This window comes from Temnothorax longispinosus, chromosome 8 (genome assembly GCF_030848805.1).
Source record: "Temnothorax longispinosus isolate EJ_2023e chromosome 8, Tlon_JGU_v1, whole genome shotgun sequence".
NCBI classification, from domain to species: Eukaryota; Metazoa; Arthropoda; class Insecta; order Hymenoptera; family Formicidae; genus Temnothorax; species Temnothorax longispinosus.
Genome location: NC_092365.1, coordinates 17,873,440 through 17,889,678, shown reverse-complemented (window position 1 = coordinate 17,889,678; position 16,239 = coordinate 17,873,440). Strand labels below are relative to the sequence as shown.

General features: G+C 44.1%; 1 protein-coding gene across 1 annotated transcript in view; it reads right to left on the bottom strand.

The window, feature by feature from the left end:
* Crp (transcription factor cropped) overlaps nt 1–15,610 on the bottom strand; it is a 141,030-nt gene extending 125,420 nt beyond the window's left edge. The window contains exon 1 of the mRNA XM_071784911.1: nt 14,096–15,610. Coding sequence (XP_071641012.1) covers nt 14,096–14,181 — 86 coding nt within the window. The 5' untranslated portion in view covers nt 14,182–15,610. The remainder of the gene's footprint in view (nt 1–14,095) is intronic.
* Between the last annotated feature and the right edge of the window lie 629 nt (nt 15,611–16,239).

Below are 16,239 nucleotides of genomic sequence, written 5' to 3'. Positions count from 1 at the left end.
CAGCTCGTTCGTTCGCCGGATACCCGCAGAGCGCTCGCTCGGCCAGATCAGTTGTGGCGAAGTAGGTCGGCGAAGTGGATAGAGCTACCTTCCTTTTCACCCTGAAATCCTGCCACCCGTACGAGGGAGAACGCGAGCGCTAAAGATAACCCTACGTCGCCTATTCTTCGTATCTCAGTTCGGCTCGGTTATCTCCTCAATCGTGTGCCTCTTGCACATCTCTAAAGAGAGTTCACACAGTTATCTTTTATATATATGTAAATATTATCCTCTTATGTCCCGTTGAACTTGGTACATTTTCAATTTTCTTAATTTCAAGTTTCGCAATTTCTTTGCACTAACGTGCATATCATGTGCTCCTTATATTAATTTTTCGTAATATTTTTAGCATAATTTTCTTATGATATTTAACTTCCCACACGTAAAATTTCTTCTTTCTCATTAGTGACAGTCCTAAATTATTTTCTCGCTCTTCGTAATGTTTCGTGATAATCAACCAACAGGTACATTGTAAACCAAGTCATCAACGAGTAGAGATTAATCGTTAATTTCTACTTTTATCTCTTAATTTTTAGTATTCGTAAATTTCAAGTACAGCTACAGCTGTGAATATCACAGCTGTGATTAGCCGTTGTTGCTTGTGCCGCAACCATAATCAGCAGTCGAACCCGCAAGAGATAATTTTTTTTACAAGGTTACGTGATACTCAGGCTACACATACCGTCGAATTATCTTTGATAATAAAAAATTGAAAAAAAAAAAAGAGAAGCAGCAGTATATTAAAACACTTTAGTGATATACGCAGCTCAATATAATATTAAGCAAACAAAAAACAATATTTTAATCAATAAAGTAAATCCAGACCATCTTCTTGCAGTCATATTTTAATATATTTTAAATAAATCTTATTATCATTCGTATATTATAAAATTATTAAAAAATTTTCTTGCAATTAAAATATTGTGAAAAACTGCTCGAGATTAATTTCTCTATATAATAGAAACTTAAGAATTAACTGTATGGTAGTGAAACAAACAAACCGTATTGTTACCATAATATATTTATCAATGATTATCAGTGGCCGTCGGAGGTTATTTGTCAGAATAAATACACTTTAGAGGACATTCGCTGATTGCGCGATTAGCTCCAATTATAAACTCGCACGTCGACGTTGGGCAACGTCGACGATAAAAAAAAATACAAAGATAGAGGGAAAAATGAGGGACGACGAGGTAGCGGTGCACCGATTCGCTCGGAGCTTCTATCCAGGTGCATGTGCACCCGTCGGGTTTTCACCGATAGACGGAAAAAGCGTGTTGAGAGAGCGCTTTCGTGAGACGCGACGCGGACAACGGCATGCGCGCATTCTGGCGCACGCGCCTGTTAGTATTGGTGTGTGTTACGACGCGCGACTGTGTGTATCCGTCCGCGGCAAACTCTCAGTCGACTCGCTCGCGTGAGTCACCAACAGCTGATGGCTGGCGCCACTCAGCTGGCTGTTACCGGTGCCTTCGCACGAGCGTCGCTATCTACGGCCGCCTATCAGCTGCGACTGACTAGGAAACGTGGCCGGATAGCAGACGCGTTTCAGTAAGAATCGCCGTGGAAAAAACACGATCCGTGATATGTTCCAGATACAACGCTTATTCTGAGTCCTCCGAACTGAACGACGCCGACGACGACGACCATTCATCCTCGTTGGCGATAAAGATAGCGTCGTTTCGTCCAAATCTATTGCCGTTGACGTTCAATGAATATTAACGTTGTAATGATGACGCTAAAATATTCTCTCGTCGAATAACACGCCGAAATACGATAATCGCATTCGAGTTATCGCGGGTTGCAAGGATCACTCGATTGTAAAACGTATAATATATGCAGACGCAGCGGCATATGCATACTGAAAATTCCAATGACGCATCGCACATAACTTGAGAAGAACTGAATAATTAACTCTGTGAATTAGAAGGGGAAGAAGGTGGATACCGTAACAGTGACACACGCAAGTTATTGCAGAATAGACGACCTTCCATTTGCATATTCTACGAGCGCGATTCTAGGAACATTGCATAACGTGACTTTACTGCATTTTATGATTTCTCCTTTTTTTTTCCTTATAATAGCTACAAAAATAACCGCCGGCTGGCGTCAGTCAGCTGCCTGTTACTAACGCTTCTGCACGATATCTGCGGTCGTCTATCAGCTGCGAGTGACTAACGGGAGGACAGTGCGAAAGCGGATGATCAAGATGCCGCGCGGATTGCTCATAAACGACCTTGTGATAGTTTCATTTATAAATTCCCATTGAGACTTCGATGAGAATTTAGATGTTTTTAGGCCCGTGTTCCATGTAATTCTGTGCAACATTAGCATGCATAATATCGCACATGCTAAAAATCAATATTCTATTTTCCTCAGTCGTACAATTTTGCATTTAGATATACTTATTTAAATGCAAAAGATAAAGATATTCGTTGTAAAATTACGATAATTAAAATATATACCTATTAATAAATGTGGTATTAAATTTTTTAAAATAATTAAGTGAAACATACTAATAAATGTTATCTTAAAAATTTAATTTGCTTTATTTTAAGGGGTTATTCTGGTTTGAAAGGTCGAAAGTTTTTAACGTTATTCGCCTTTTTCGTTCCTCTACAAAAAATTCCTGAAAAATATTTTCTTTTTACGACCTTTTAAAGCAGAATACTCTGTTAAACTTTATATCTTAGGCCCAGTTCCACAAACGTCGGTTAACTTTTAACTTAACTTTTAACCTTAGGTTAACTCACTTTTTGTCTCTTTCTAACGTCCCCTTTAGAAAGAGACAAAGAGTGAGTTAACCTAAGATCAAAAGTTAACCGACGTTTGTAAAACTAGGCCTTAACTTATCTCGATATTATAAAAAAAAATTTTTTTTTACAAAGAATATATTAAATAATATGAAAAAAAGATGCAAAGAAACACTGACGCTTCCCTGCTGATGCTTGCCTGCTGATCCTTCCCTAAACTCGATCTCTGACCTAACCTAAAGCAGGTATAAATTCGGAAAAGATCCGTCCGCAGTAAAACTCCTACCTTATATGGACGCTCAAGGCCACGCTGGTACAGCTGAGTACACGCGTCCGTTCCCGATTGGTTGATACGTACATGTATGTATGTATGTGTATGTGTGTAGATTTAGGGTCTCGAACACCCTCCACGTCTATTTCCCCTAGCAGTTATTCCCAAAACTCGATTTCTAATAGCCAAAGCCTATCGGTGCACAAACTTAGTTTTCCTTTCTTCCTTAAGTTGTACAGTCGCGCTCATTAGTGTCTGGACACCGAAAATTGTACGCGTTTCGGAAGACGTTCAAATAGTAGAAAGTTAGAAAGAAAGAAATAGTCATTTCTTTCTTTCTAACTTTCTACTATTTGAATGTGTTCGGAAACGCGTCCAATTTCCGGTGTCCACGCATTAATGAGCGCGATTGTTGTACATAATATCATGTCAGTCGATGAATGACTCCTTAGTATAAGTAGCATTGCTCGTCGAATTTCTATCTCGAGAGGCACGTAATCGAAAAGATCGTCATAGCTACGGCCTATCTTATCCTGTACACATTTTTTTGAAGATATTTGAATCGTGTAAAAAAGTTACTCGTACTACAAGCTTTATCGTTGCAAGTCTTGTTCGTACTACGAGATTTGTCGCGTATACCATATTATTATCAATATTGCAAAGCTTTACGCTCAGAACAAGATCTTTTTAAAATGTCATCTTTTTATAAATATAAAAATAGATGAAAATAAACCAGGTGTAAAAAAATATGATAAAAGTCGCAGAATTTATTACTCTACGAAAGAGAAAATAAAATAGCCCTCTGGATTATGCAGCCTGAAGAAAAAAAAACGAACGGAAAGGTAGGGAGAAGACTGCTTACGACAACATCTGGAAGGGACTCTTCTGCGAACGGAACTGTCGTCGGCAGATGTTAACAGGATTAGGGCCAGAAATAGGCAACAATAGGTTTCTCTCTTGCCCCGAATATTTCTTATTTCAATGGCTTGCTACCGTACATCACACTCGGCTGAATAAAAACATATCTTCGTGTAATATTAAAACTTAAACTTGAATCCAAAAGATAAAAAGATCACTACGGAATACCAGTGCAAGATAGCGAAAGTCGAATAAAATATAAAAATATAATAATAAATCACGATAGAACACATTACTAATATTCGATTTGCAACTTCAAAAGTATAACTTGACAGAATGATAAAAACGCGGGTTGAAATATATATAGATAATATTTCAATCGTCTAGCGCAATTACGAAGCGATTTGGAAAATGGTTCGAGCGAGTTCGAGAAGAAGCGGAGGACGCGTTCCTAGAAACCACGAACGTCTGATCTCCAAGACCTATCTCAATCGTCAGAGTAATCGCCCGGCCAATAACAATCAGCCGACGTTATTGTTGGCTCGACGTCGTCGCGTCGCGCGATTTCGGGACGCCCGTTGCATCTGCAGCTTCCGAGGCGCACGGTATCAAGTTACACGCACATGAGGACAAAGTAAGAGAAGAGGTACACGCATGCCGGCGAGTGCGAGCGCGCGCGCGCAGGAGAGCGCGCACGCAGATGTCTTTGGCAGTGACGACGGTGCGCCTAGCTCTCCACGTTGCAGCACGCGGGATGAAATGAAGAACGAGAATGGATATGAGATTGGGAACGGCCGAGGCATATATATTTAGCAGTGTGACGTAAGACGCAGTCCAACGGGCGCCACGTCGAGTCGTCTCTACGTGCCTTCTCTCTCCCTCTCTCTCGTCCCATCCCACCACTTCCTCTTCTTCTTCCTCTTCACCTTTGGTTGCTCCGACTGAATTTTACTCTTTTCTCAACAGGACAGAGGAACATATCCTCGGATATCTATCGACCTTCCATTCAAACTATTTCAAACATTCCTCTTTACTTTCTAATTACTTGATAATTTCAACAGTTTCCTTCTTTTTTTAGTTACATCAGTATTGTGCAACATATAATTTTATATTTAATAGTTCATTATAAAATTATCTATTATAAAATTATCAAAAAATTAATTTTTTTGTATATGATTCTCATACTTTTAATTAATATTAAAAATTTCTCGATACATGATCTATTATCGATTAAAAAAATCATTGCAATCGCCTAAAGAATGCGTTCTCATATGTCACCTCGTTAATTCAGGTGTTTTACTTGCACATAACAATCAAAAGGCTTCAGTTCGTATTCGACGACATACGCACGTATGTAAATACATTATATGCTGTTAATCACTTGGGAGAGAGCACCTGCGAGGAAAACAATGACAATTTATATAGATGACGATTGGAATGCGTGCGCTCCCGTGCGTAAAATGACGTGAGTCAACCAGCTGTTGGGATACGAAACGAGGCAGCGAACCGAGGCGCGGATGACAGTCGGTAGTTTGTGTACTGCGTCAGATCGAAAGAACGTAGGGCGTTCTTTATACGCTAACTCTCTGATGTGTGATATGACGCTGCATCCTCCCGCACGTCAGCATTCGTCAAAAAGAAAACGCCCGTTATCGCGAATGTTATGACTAGGCCGTGTCCATCGCGCACCACAAACCTCCACAAATACTCTTACAAGACAGTTCCAATTATGCTTATCGATCATAATCGATCTTACAGACATACAGGATGTCCAGAAAAGAAAGTAACCAGGAATCGATTCTTTAGTTTTACTCTTTTAACAATGTTGATCTTCATTCAATGGCAATGACGAAGTTATTGTAAAATTAAATCGATGAATGTTACTGTAAAATTAAATCTGGTTCGTAATACATTCGTAATCCGTTTTATCCCTTTCTTCTCTTTTTCACCATCAAATATTGAAAATTTTGAGTATACTAAAATCGGTTTTCACGAGTGTGTCGAGAAATCCGAATTACATATTAATTTTTAAATTAGATTAAACTTTAAGTTACAAACTAGATTCTGCCGAAATATTTTTTCTGTAGACACTTAGAAATTTTTTCCTACGCATTTTCTAAATTCAACGCACATTCTAAAGCTGAAGAGCAGCAGGTACTTCTAGCCATTTCCTTTCTTTTTTCAGGGCAATTCTGAAAAAAGGATCCAGGTAGCAGGTAGAAAAGAATTCGTCTCTGTTAGATATGAAAAGACACAAAAATATGAGTGCTAAAATATATTGTAAAATATATATTTTCTAACCGTCTTGTCTAACGCTTCAGTTTTCCTTCGTAAGATCACTTTCGACAATATGACTTTAGCTTTTCACTATAAATTCAATAGTCAATATTTACTTTGCAAACATTTACACTTAAAAAGTTAAAAATTACATTGCTGCTCGGAAAAATTTAAAGGAATTGAAAGGGAGATGCGATGTTCACAATTGCAATTTTTGTTATCAATTTTGAGAGAGATACAATTTTTAACATTCCTCTATATTGATAAAATGCGCGTGCGCACACACATGAATACAACATCCTTAGAATAAAACCAACTGCGACGAAGAAAAGCACCGCGTGAATACTTAAAGAAAGATGAAAGAGGGGCGTGAGACGGAGGTATTATTCCCGCGTCTGAGGTCGGTCCCTTTGCTTTTATCCATATATGACACCTCCACGAACATAGGATATTTGTGTAAGCGGAGTTTGCGGTGCACGACGGATATGTGGAGCATAAGAGGTCAACAGAGAAACCATTGTTGTCTGCTGTCAGATAGCAGAACTGAAAGGAGTTTCGAGATCGTCTCCATGGTTCAGTCGCTTATTCTCTATGAGAAACAAAGTTGCGCGTCGTAGAAATTAGATTGATATTTACGTGTACAAATGCGTCGAATGTTCTGCATCATAAGGCCATATGACGAGATTCTGTAGCATATTCCGAGATACTAGAATTGTGTTCGTATTTAACTTCATGGACAAAGATAGACTCCATAGATCTCTCGTTCATATAAAATTGATAATTAACACTGCATAGAATATCTTTCATAAAAGAAGATAATAAAATGTAAGAAATTTTTCTGTAACAATTAATTTGTTCTACGTAAACCAATATAAATTAATATATGTAGTGGAGTGTAAGATTTGTAGAGCGTAGGTTTTGTGAATATTAATCGCGACTTTATACAAAAAAAGTCGGAATACACAAGAATAAATTCGTTAAAAAGATCACATCACCACCAATTTAAAATTTCAAAGAAAAATGATTGCGTCAGACATTCTCAGCCAGGCGGCAACTGGCTTTGTGTACTTTCAGTCACAAAATTATACCTGGCATTCTATTCGACACCCCTTCCTATGCAAAAATCGTATATCCATCATTTGTTTTGTCATAAGCATTTTAACGGCCAAAAGTTCCTGTATTTTACAAAGAGCGAACTCAGAGTTAAGATAAAGGAGGCTGAGACGCATCTTACGACTAATAAGAAGAACGCATTCGTAACTGCATCTCAAGCGATTGTTCCGGCTGCGATAACGGTTCGTGTCGCAGTTCATGCACAGACGATCCTAGACGCTGGAATCAGGGGCCTCATTCATACTCCCTATCTCGCACCCGCACGCACACCCACGCGCGAGCGGAGAAAGAGAGACGTACGTAAACGTAAACGTGGTCATAAAAAGCAGACAAGAGTATACCGGCTCGTCGGCATTGCAGGTATATTAAGCTATCTAAGCCAAATTATCAGAACACAAAAAATTTTATATGGAATTAATTTGCTAATTATTTGCTATTTTTTGCTTGCAAAAATAATTTTTTTGCTCACACTATTAAAAAGTTACAAAAGGCTGGATAGCTTAAGATTAAGCTGCCTCTCGTCGGCGACCATCCGGCTCGCAGACGGTCACAAAGCGACTAGCTGGTTAACCTCGAAAGCCGCCGACCCGGTGACGGATGATCGCGCGTCGCGTATGCGTACGTTGCACCGGAAAAATTGCGTAGTCTTCGTTGAGCTAGGTCGCGCACGTTCCCCATCGCCCGGCACAGCCTATCTAGGGATTATCGAGCTTGGCGTGCAAATAAATTGCGATCGCGTGGGCATTACGTAAGACATTGCGTTTATTCGTTGACGAACGTATTACACAGCGCGGTATCGTTATTTATTTCTTCGCAAAGAAGGTTAATATTTACTAACACTGGCGGATCCTGGGGAGAGGGATTAAACTCCCTTTCCAAATAAAAGAAATCAGTTTTATTGGATAGGTTTTTAAAAATCTAATAAAAAATGCATTAAACTACGTTAAAACAAGATCAAAAGTTTCAAGTTCTCGTTGATCCTGAAGAGGCTAAGCGTGATTATACTAAGAAAAATATCAAATCAAATAATTTTGTCAAAACCTTCCCATTATCGACGTCAAGATCCGCTAGTGCCCGACTGGAAATTGGCCCGACATATCATAAAGACCTGACCGGTTATTCTTAAGGCATGCCTTACTAAGGCCAACCCGATTAGGTCCTTATTATTACTCAATCAGGCTAATTATAACAAGATTGGATGGACCCTAGTTTAATTTCCAGTCGGGTGATTATTACTAATAACGTTACCGCGCTATGTAATAAGATAAATGTACTAATGCCGGGACACTCAAGACCTATATGTCTGAACACCTTTATCATTTTAGTTTTTAAATAAGTATAACGCGAATTAAAATCAAAGATGAAAATATAATACAAGAAAAATATTTTTATCTTTAATTCTTTAATTTTAATTCACGTTATAACTTATTTAAGGACTAAAATGATAAAAATGTCCAGACATAGGTACGTGTCCAGACATTGATATTTTTACCTTACTTTTCTCATCGAGTAAACTGCTGTGGAAGAGCTCACTTGCGTGCTACATTTTTCAAGCCACGTCAGAGAATGTTATATTAATTCATTATTGTTAAACATTTATTATAAGGCATAGTTTCTTATAACGTATGAAACGTTATGGAACACAGCTTACTTGTACGCTCTATTGATGTAACTGTACATCGAAAAAACAGACATTGATTTATTATTACTAATTAAAAAAATATTGTAATTCATAGCTTTCTCTATAATTCCTCGTAGAATCCTACAAATTGCAACTTTACTCATGCGCAACATTGTAAAGTCTAAATCCCAGCTGGTTCCTAAAATAAAGGTAGCTCTGTTTCGTGAACTGAGTAAGAGAGCTGCATATTACACTTTTCTTATCGATTAATAAACTAGAGATAGAAATAGTGATTCATTACAGGTCAAGCCGGAAGATATGTATATGACATGTAATTATATCGCGAATCCTAAAAATAAGACCCGTTTGCCTATGTCTGTTACAGTATCTATATATTCGCGAAGCAAGAGAAACGAAAGCACGTCTTCTGTTAATTACTAGTGATATTGCAGATTATAGTACAACGCCGGTAAAGTATATCTTTCCAACACATGCTCACGTATATGCGAGCTTTATTGCAAAGTCATGTTCCAGGTAGATACAGGCAAATAAAGACCCGTTTTGTCTACTTATGTCTATCACGGACGAGACTTCTATCTATCACGGACATTATACCGCAAGCGGCCGACCTATCATTCGCAATGTATTTGCATGAACGATAAAAACACAAATCCGTGAGCTGCAGCTCTCGCTCGCGCTTATCGCGCGGCGAACGGACACGGTTGCGAATGTCCGACCTGGTTAAAACCGCCGCGCCGGCAGGAAGTCACGGCGGATAACGAGATTGGAGAGAAAAAAAAAATTATGCAGTTGCGACAGGTGTTAAGCTCATTCCTAGACGAAGCCGTTCAAACGTCTACATTTCGCAGTGGAATGACGAGTGACGCGGCGTCGCGTCGCGACGTTTCCTTGGCGTGTACCGAACTTTGCGGCGTGTCGCGTCACGTTTCCGCCTCGACATCAAAGTTGCGAGGATCGGTTAAATTGCGACGCGTAGAATTCACTTTCAGCAAATAGATATTATTATATCTAGTAGCGAGAAATAAATGCATTGTAAATAGGAAAGCCCTTTTCACATCGCGAGAAGCGAGACACCCGCGGAAAGACTCAAGAGAGCTCGCGCGACTACAGAAATCCAGATCTTATAAAATTTACCTAAATATCTTATATTATAAAATATTTACGTAAATTTATAAGATATATATTTCTGTACTCGCGAGCTCGGAGTCTTTTCCGCGTGCATCTCACTTCTCGCAACGAAGGGCTTTCCTATTTATAATGCATTTATTTCTCGCTACAGGGCACGACGTTAATTTGTCGGGGATTGACGTTTTCTCAGGGACGCGTTTCACGAACTGCGCCGTACCGCCGGAACGAACGTTATATGACGTAAACCTCCGACGCGGGTGCACGCGCACCCGAATGTACAGGTTAACCCGGCGCGAGGCGCGCGAGTGGGTGCACCGTGCAAGATATAACTCACTCGCTGCATCCCGCTCCGTCGCGCTCTCCCTCGCCTCGCCCGCGTCACTCCACGAGTGCATGCGCTCGCGACGTATATATGTATACGTGTGTGTATATATACTTAAACAGCAATGTACGCGCGTGATATGGATACGCTGCGACGTTGACCGTGGTCAGGATTGGCTCGACCCATTTGTTAAGCTACGAGAGTTTACGAACGAACGCGAAAAGTGCATCGAAGTATAGAGATGGAGCCGTTCCCCCCGTCTCTCTGTGTGGACACGGAAAAACAAACTGCGCGTAAAAGACTCGTGACGCGTCGCGGATGCAACGTGCGCCTCGCGATGTCTGAACGTTCAGCGTGAAACGATCACCCTGTTTAACGCGTTATCTCGGGATAACTGTCGCACCACTGATAAATATTACCAAGATGTTATGTCAGTGATCTTTATCTCGTAGGTATATGCTTACGTGCCGCAAATCATGCAATTGTATTGTGCGACAACGACAACCATATATTTTTTTATGGCATTAAAAGGGGCGCCGGAAAAATTATAAATTACAATCGCGACATCATGTGAACTATTCGAAACGTCGGAAAAATGTAAAAAGATATATCTGGATAATATTGACGTAGGCAAGTATGAAACACACATATGGGGAGATTACACATCGCATTAAAAATAGAACACGAAAAGTTTTGCGTTTAACATCCAATTAACAATTGTACTCGTCCATTACGAACAGAAACCAACAGATGCATTTGACAGGTGAAATGTAATTTGCGTTTCTAATGCAAGCTATTTCCAGCCGACGAATGAATAAATATATGTACAGAGAGACGGAGGTGCGCGCGCGTCGGAATAAATTATTTTATCGGTGATAGCAAATTTATCACGATCAGTAATGCAAGAACCATTCTGATTACGTAACGACAGTCTGTTTAACAGGCTTTGATATTGTGTTTGTCGCGTCACGATTAAACGCGCGGATAAGCACATATCTAGGGTGATTTCGTGCGTTACGTTCAACTTCGGTGTCAAAGTTATACATTCCAACGCGCGAGGGAAGTTTGGGAAATAGTTTCCCCCCCCCCCCCTTAACGTCGCCGTAACTACGTCGACTTATTGTTGTGCAGAGCTCACGGAATAATGCCATCGGATAACGCAGCATAAGCAAAACGCTTTCGACGAGTGATGAATTATATAATTCGGATACACGAGGCTGTGTCTGAGCTATTCCACTGCTTCTCTCTCTTTCTCTCACTGCTGCGATTAGAAACATATAAATAATTTAACGTAACGTGATACATGAAGCGGTGATATATGAGAAACGATATTATTACTTTATTAGGTATGTCGCGTACATTGATCATTTATTTACGCTTCATACCAATCGTAATAATCCGTTTGATGATGACAACATTGATATTTCACTTTGTCACCATGGCGTACGCTATTTTATACTTTTACGCCATACATAATATTGCACCCAGCTTCTCTTACATTCTTCGTATTAATAATATCACAATGAGCGAGTGATTCAATATGGAAAAATATGAGACGTATGATTTTATGAATAATTTCAACATGCTTCACTGAATGTACAGCGTTGTTTGCTACGTTATCCATGTACCATAAAAATATTCTTCTTGCAACACAAATTTTGGAAGGGGAAGAAACTAAAAGCGTTGAACTTGGCGCGGGAACGTTAATAAATGTAATTAATTCAGAATGATTTTATAGACACCACAATATATACGAACTTGTATTAGAGAACCGTCTCTTTTAACTTGGATAAATGTCTGTAAACTTTAGTACGTAGATTGCCAAACTTCTGCGTATGAGATTCAGTCTCTAGGATTCGAGGCCGATTCGAGGGACTCGAGGAGTCCGAGGGACATAGCACGAGTGAGCGCAATACAACGGTGATGAGCGTATGTAAACAAGAAGTCGAGCCGGAGCGCGGCATGCTTGGAGTTATTTATAGAAACCGATTATTGTGCAACAAACGCGGCTTTACGTAACGCGTACGGCGGCACCGTACGTTCCCGGCTCTGTCGGTCACTCGGCTGTACACAAAAGGACACACTTTCCTCGCGCCTTCCTGCTTCTTTGTTCTACGATCGTTGTACTCGTGAGATCAAAAAAAAGAAAAACACGCCTCACACGGTCGAAGACGCAAAAAGTGACGCTCGGCGTGCCGCTTTGAATCTGACGAAGCGCGATCCGTCGGCTTCGTCGGCACGAAAGACGAAATCGCTTTATGATTTTACGACAAATTTATATGTTTGTAAGAGCGATTTTATGTAAGTTCTCTTTCATCGCGCCGGATATTACGAACCGTATTTATATAACCATTGTCGTCATTGTCGACGTATTGTAGCAACATCAATGAAGATGCGTTTACAGATAAACGCTCGTACTTGGGAAGACTTAATAAATATTAATTTTAAGTGGGACAATTGTGCGAGCTTCGCGTTTTGTAAATTTTTATCGACAAATCTAAATTTACAAAAGAATCCATTCTTTCGTTAAACATATAGCGCAGTTTCTAGATAATTGATGATTTGATGCGACCCAAGAAGAGAGGGTCGCAAACTGATTTTATAAAACAATAAAAATTTGTAACGTATTCTGGATAACGCTGGAAAAGCATAAAATGTGATAAAAAGTATGCCGAAGAAAAAATAAGATAAATTCCGATCCGAGCTAGTGTTTAAAGAAAACGAATATCCTCTTCCAATCTCAATGGATATAAGTATACAGAACGAGAGATATTCCAAAGAAATTACGAGTTTTTTGCATTACGTAAGAGTGAAATGCGGATGCGCGCGCGGTAACGGAAGAAATGCGAGACGTCGCGAAAACGAGGGAGGAGAGGCATCCGCCGCGGACGCGAGCGATGAACGAGGCGGCGGGCGCGCGCGCCATGCTTGTTGGGCGTGAACGCATGGAGAGCGCGGAGATTCGCGAGAGCGCCGCGCCGTGCCATGCCGGTCCGGTCCGACGCGGGGCGACGCGGCGCTACGCGTCCCTGCGTTTCCAGCGGAAAACGGCTTTCGGGGAGCCGTGGCGGCGCGGCGGCGGCGGCCGACGCAGCGTCGCGATCACATACACATCGGGCCAGCAGCAGCAGCCACCAGCGGTCGGGATATCGGGGCGACGGGCGCCGGCCGGCCGGCCGGCCGGCTTCAACAGCTGTGCCCGCGCTCTCTCTTTCTCTCGCGCGGCTCGATACGCACGCACCTCGCGCGAGCCCGACAATGCCGATACACCACCACCATCGCCGCCGCCGCCGCCGCTCCGATGCCACGGCGGCAGCTACGTTACGCTCTCGCAAACAGGTTGAGGCGATAAGCGGATCGAGCACGACACTCTTTCGAGAGAGCCAATAAAGACCGCTCGTCTCTCTTTCGCGCGTTCTCTCTCTCGCTCTCTCTTTCTCTTTTTCTCCCTGTATCTTTCTCGCTCCTGCTCGCTCGGTCTCTTTCTGCCCGGTTACGAAGCGCACAATGTAACCTCGTCATGTCAAACGCGGGTATAGGGTATATATATGCGTATATAGATATACGTGCACGCATGCATAGATTCATGGCGGTAGTCGGCACGCCACACCATCGCCACACATTATACCTACTATCACTAACGCCCGGCCTCTTTTCTTTTCACGGAAAGAGTAGATGAAAAAGAAACTCACCCGCACAGGTCAGCTTCCGGCTGGTCAGTCGACTCGACGATTTCCTCGAGCAAAATCCGATCGTCAGCAACAAATTGCACTGACATATCTCGTCAGTCCGCGGCACCAAGAGTCCCCGCCGAACGAATTTCACGTTCCCGACGGCCGTCGTCGCGGCTGTCTCTCTCTCGCTCGCTCTCCTGGATATCTTTGCGTTATCGCTCACACTCTTTCTTCCTCGCGCACTTCTTTCCCGCTTTCCTTTCTCGCCTCGCTGTCCGTCCGTCCGTCCGTCTTTCCGTCGTTCGCTCGCTCCTTCACTTGATCGCCCGACCGCGCACTCCACTCCGGGACGGAGGAGAAGGACAAACAACGCGCGTTTTATCAAAAACGCGTCTCCGCTCGCGACACGATTCACGTATATACGCGATACTCGCCACTTCCGGCTCACGCCGTGCCTCGCGACGACCCCGTTTTCCTCTCCTCAGGCAAAACGCCGGCGACACGCACGGGAGATTCGTCCACGGGACAGCCACACGCTCCGCGCGGCGCGCACACACAACGCCCGAACGCGTTTTGTAATGGCGATCTTTGGCGGGAAACAGCTGAGGGCCCCCACGGCGCGCCGTGGATCACTCCGCCGCCCGGCGTCAGGAACGTCGCTACTGCGACTCGGGCGCGGGCGCGCGGCCGAGGGCGCTCCTTTCTCCACCGGGGGCGTCGGCACTCCGGCCACTCGAGTTCACTCGACACTTTTCCTTCACTCGCGATACGCGGACCGACTCGCCCGCACGTTTTCCCACGAAATGTCACACAACGACGCGATTCGGGTTGAACTGACACTCGCGTCGAAGTCGAATCGCACGCGAGATACCTGTCCTAATCGATGTCTCTAGTTCCCTCGCACTTGCTCGCGATCACACAAGAATTCTCGGCACCCGTCTGATTAATACGCCGGAACGCGGAGCGACATTTCGCGTACACTCGCTCTACCCTCGCACGCCGGTAGAATCGTCGCGCGCGCTCGCACATCGATGGCCCGCGCGCGCGCGTGACAAGTCCGTGACGACGTACGTTGAACCGCGGCGTATACGTTGCGGCGGTTACGGCCTTCGCGTATGACGCGTATGAACCGCGCGAGACGGATATCGCGGCGGGCCGAAGCGCGCGCACGCGGCTGCGACCAACGCTCGCGGAGAATCTCACCTCGAGGAGGAGGACAGGACGCTCGGAGAGAGTCCTTGCCGGTCGCAACTCGCCTAGCCGTACAATCGAGAGAAGGCGGCTCGCGGTGCCCGAGCGGGGGAGAAGCCGCGCACTTCGCTCTGCCCTGAGCGGCGACTCGCTTCAGACCAATCCCCCGTCAGCTCATCCTCGACGATCCCGGCCTCGACGGAATCCGGCTACCCCCTCGGCGGCTCGGTGCCGTCGGATCGTTCACTCGCGCGCGAAAATCCGTACGTAGGTGGCCGGCGGTTACCCCCTGATACCCCCGTCGCCCGTCGCGGGAAATGCACGGCGCCGCGGCGCGGGACTACTTTCCCGTCGCGTAGGTTTACGCTAGAGGAATGACGCGGCCGCGCGGGAAACATCTGCCAGCTGGCCAAAGCCCCGCCCATAGAATACGCGAGTCTACTCGATCCCCCACCACACCGCCGCGCCGCACCGCGCCGTCACCCCACTCTCTCTCTCTACCCGCGCTCTATCGCGGTCGCGAGCGTGAACGCGTACACGTAGCCGACCATCTGTACGGCTACGGTCGGCTCGCACACATCGAACGTTCCCACCGTTGCGACGCAACGCGCCACACCGCGCCGCGCTCCTACCCCCCTCCGCCCCGCAGCCCCTCACCCGGCTCCATCTTTGCCTCGCCGCGCTCCGCCTCGCCCCGCGCCGGCCGACGCTCGCTTGACGCGTCACCGGCGTCACCGCCGCCGCGTTTTACGAGGAGGCGTCGGACGCGACGCGAGGACACGGCGAGGAGTAGACGACCGAGACCACCGGTCGTCGCGACGCGTCTCGCACGAGATGTGCTGCGCGTTTCGACGTGTCGGCCGACGCCGGGCTCTATATACCTAATTACGCGAGAATGATCGTCTCTGGTTACTCTTGGTTCTCTGCCGCCGTTAATGGACGCGACTTATTGAAGGAACCGTAGTACCGTA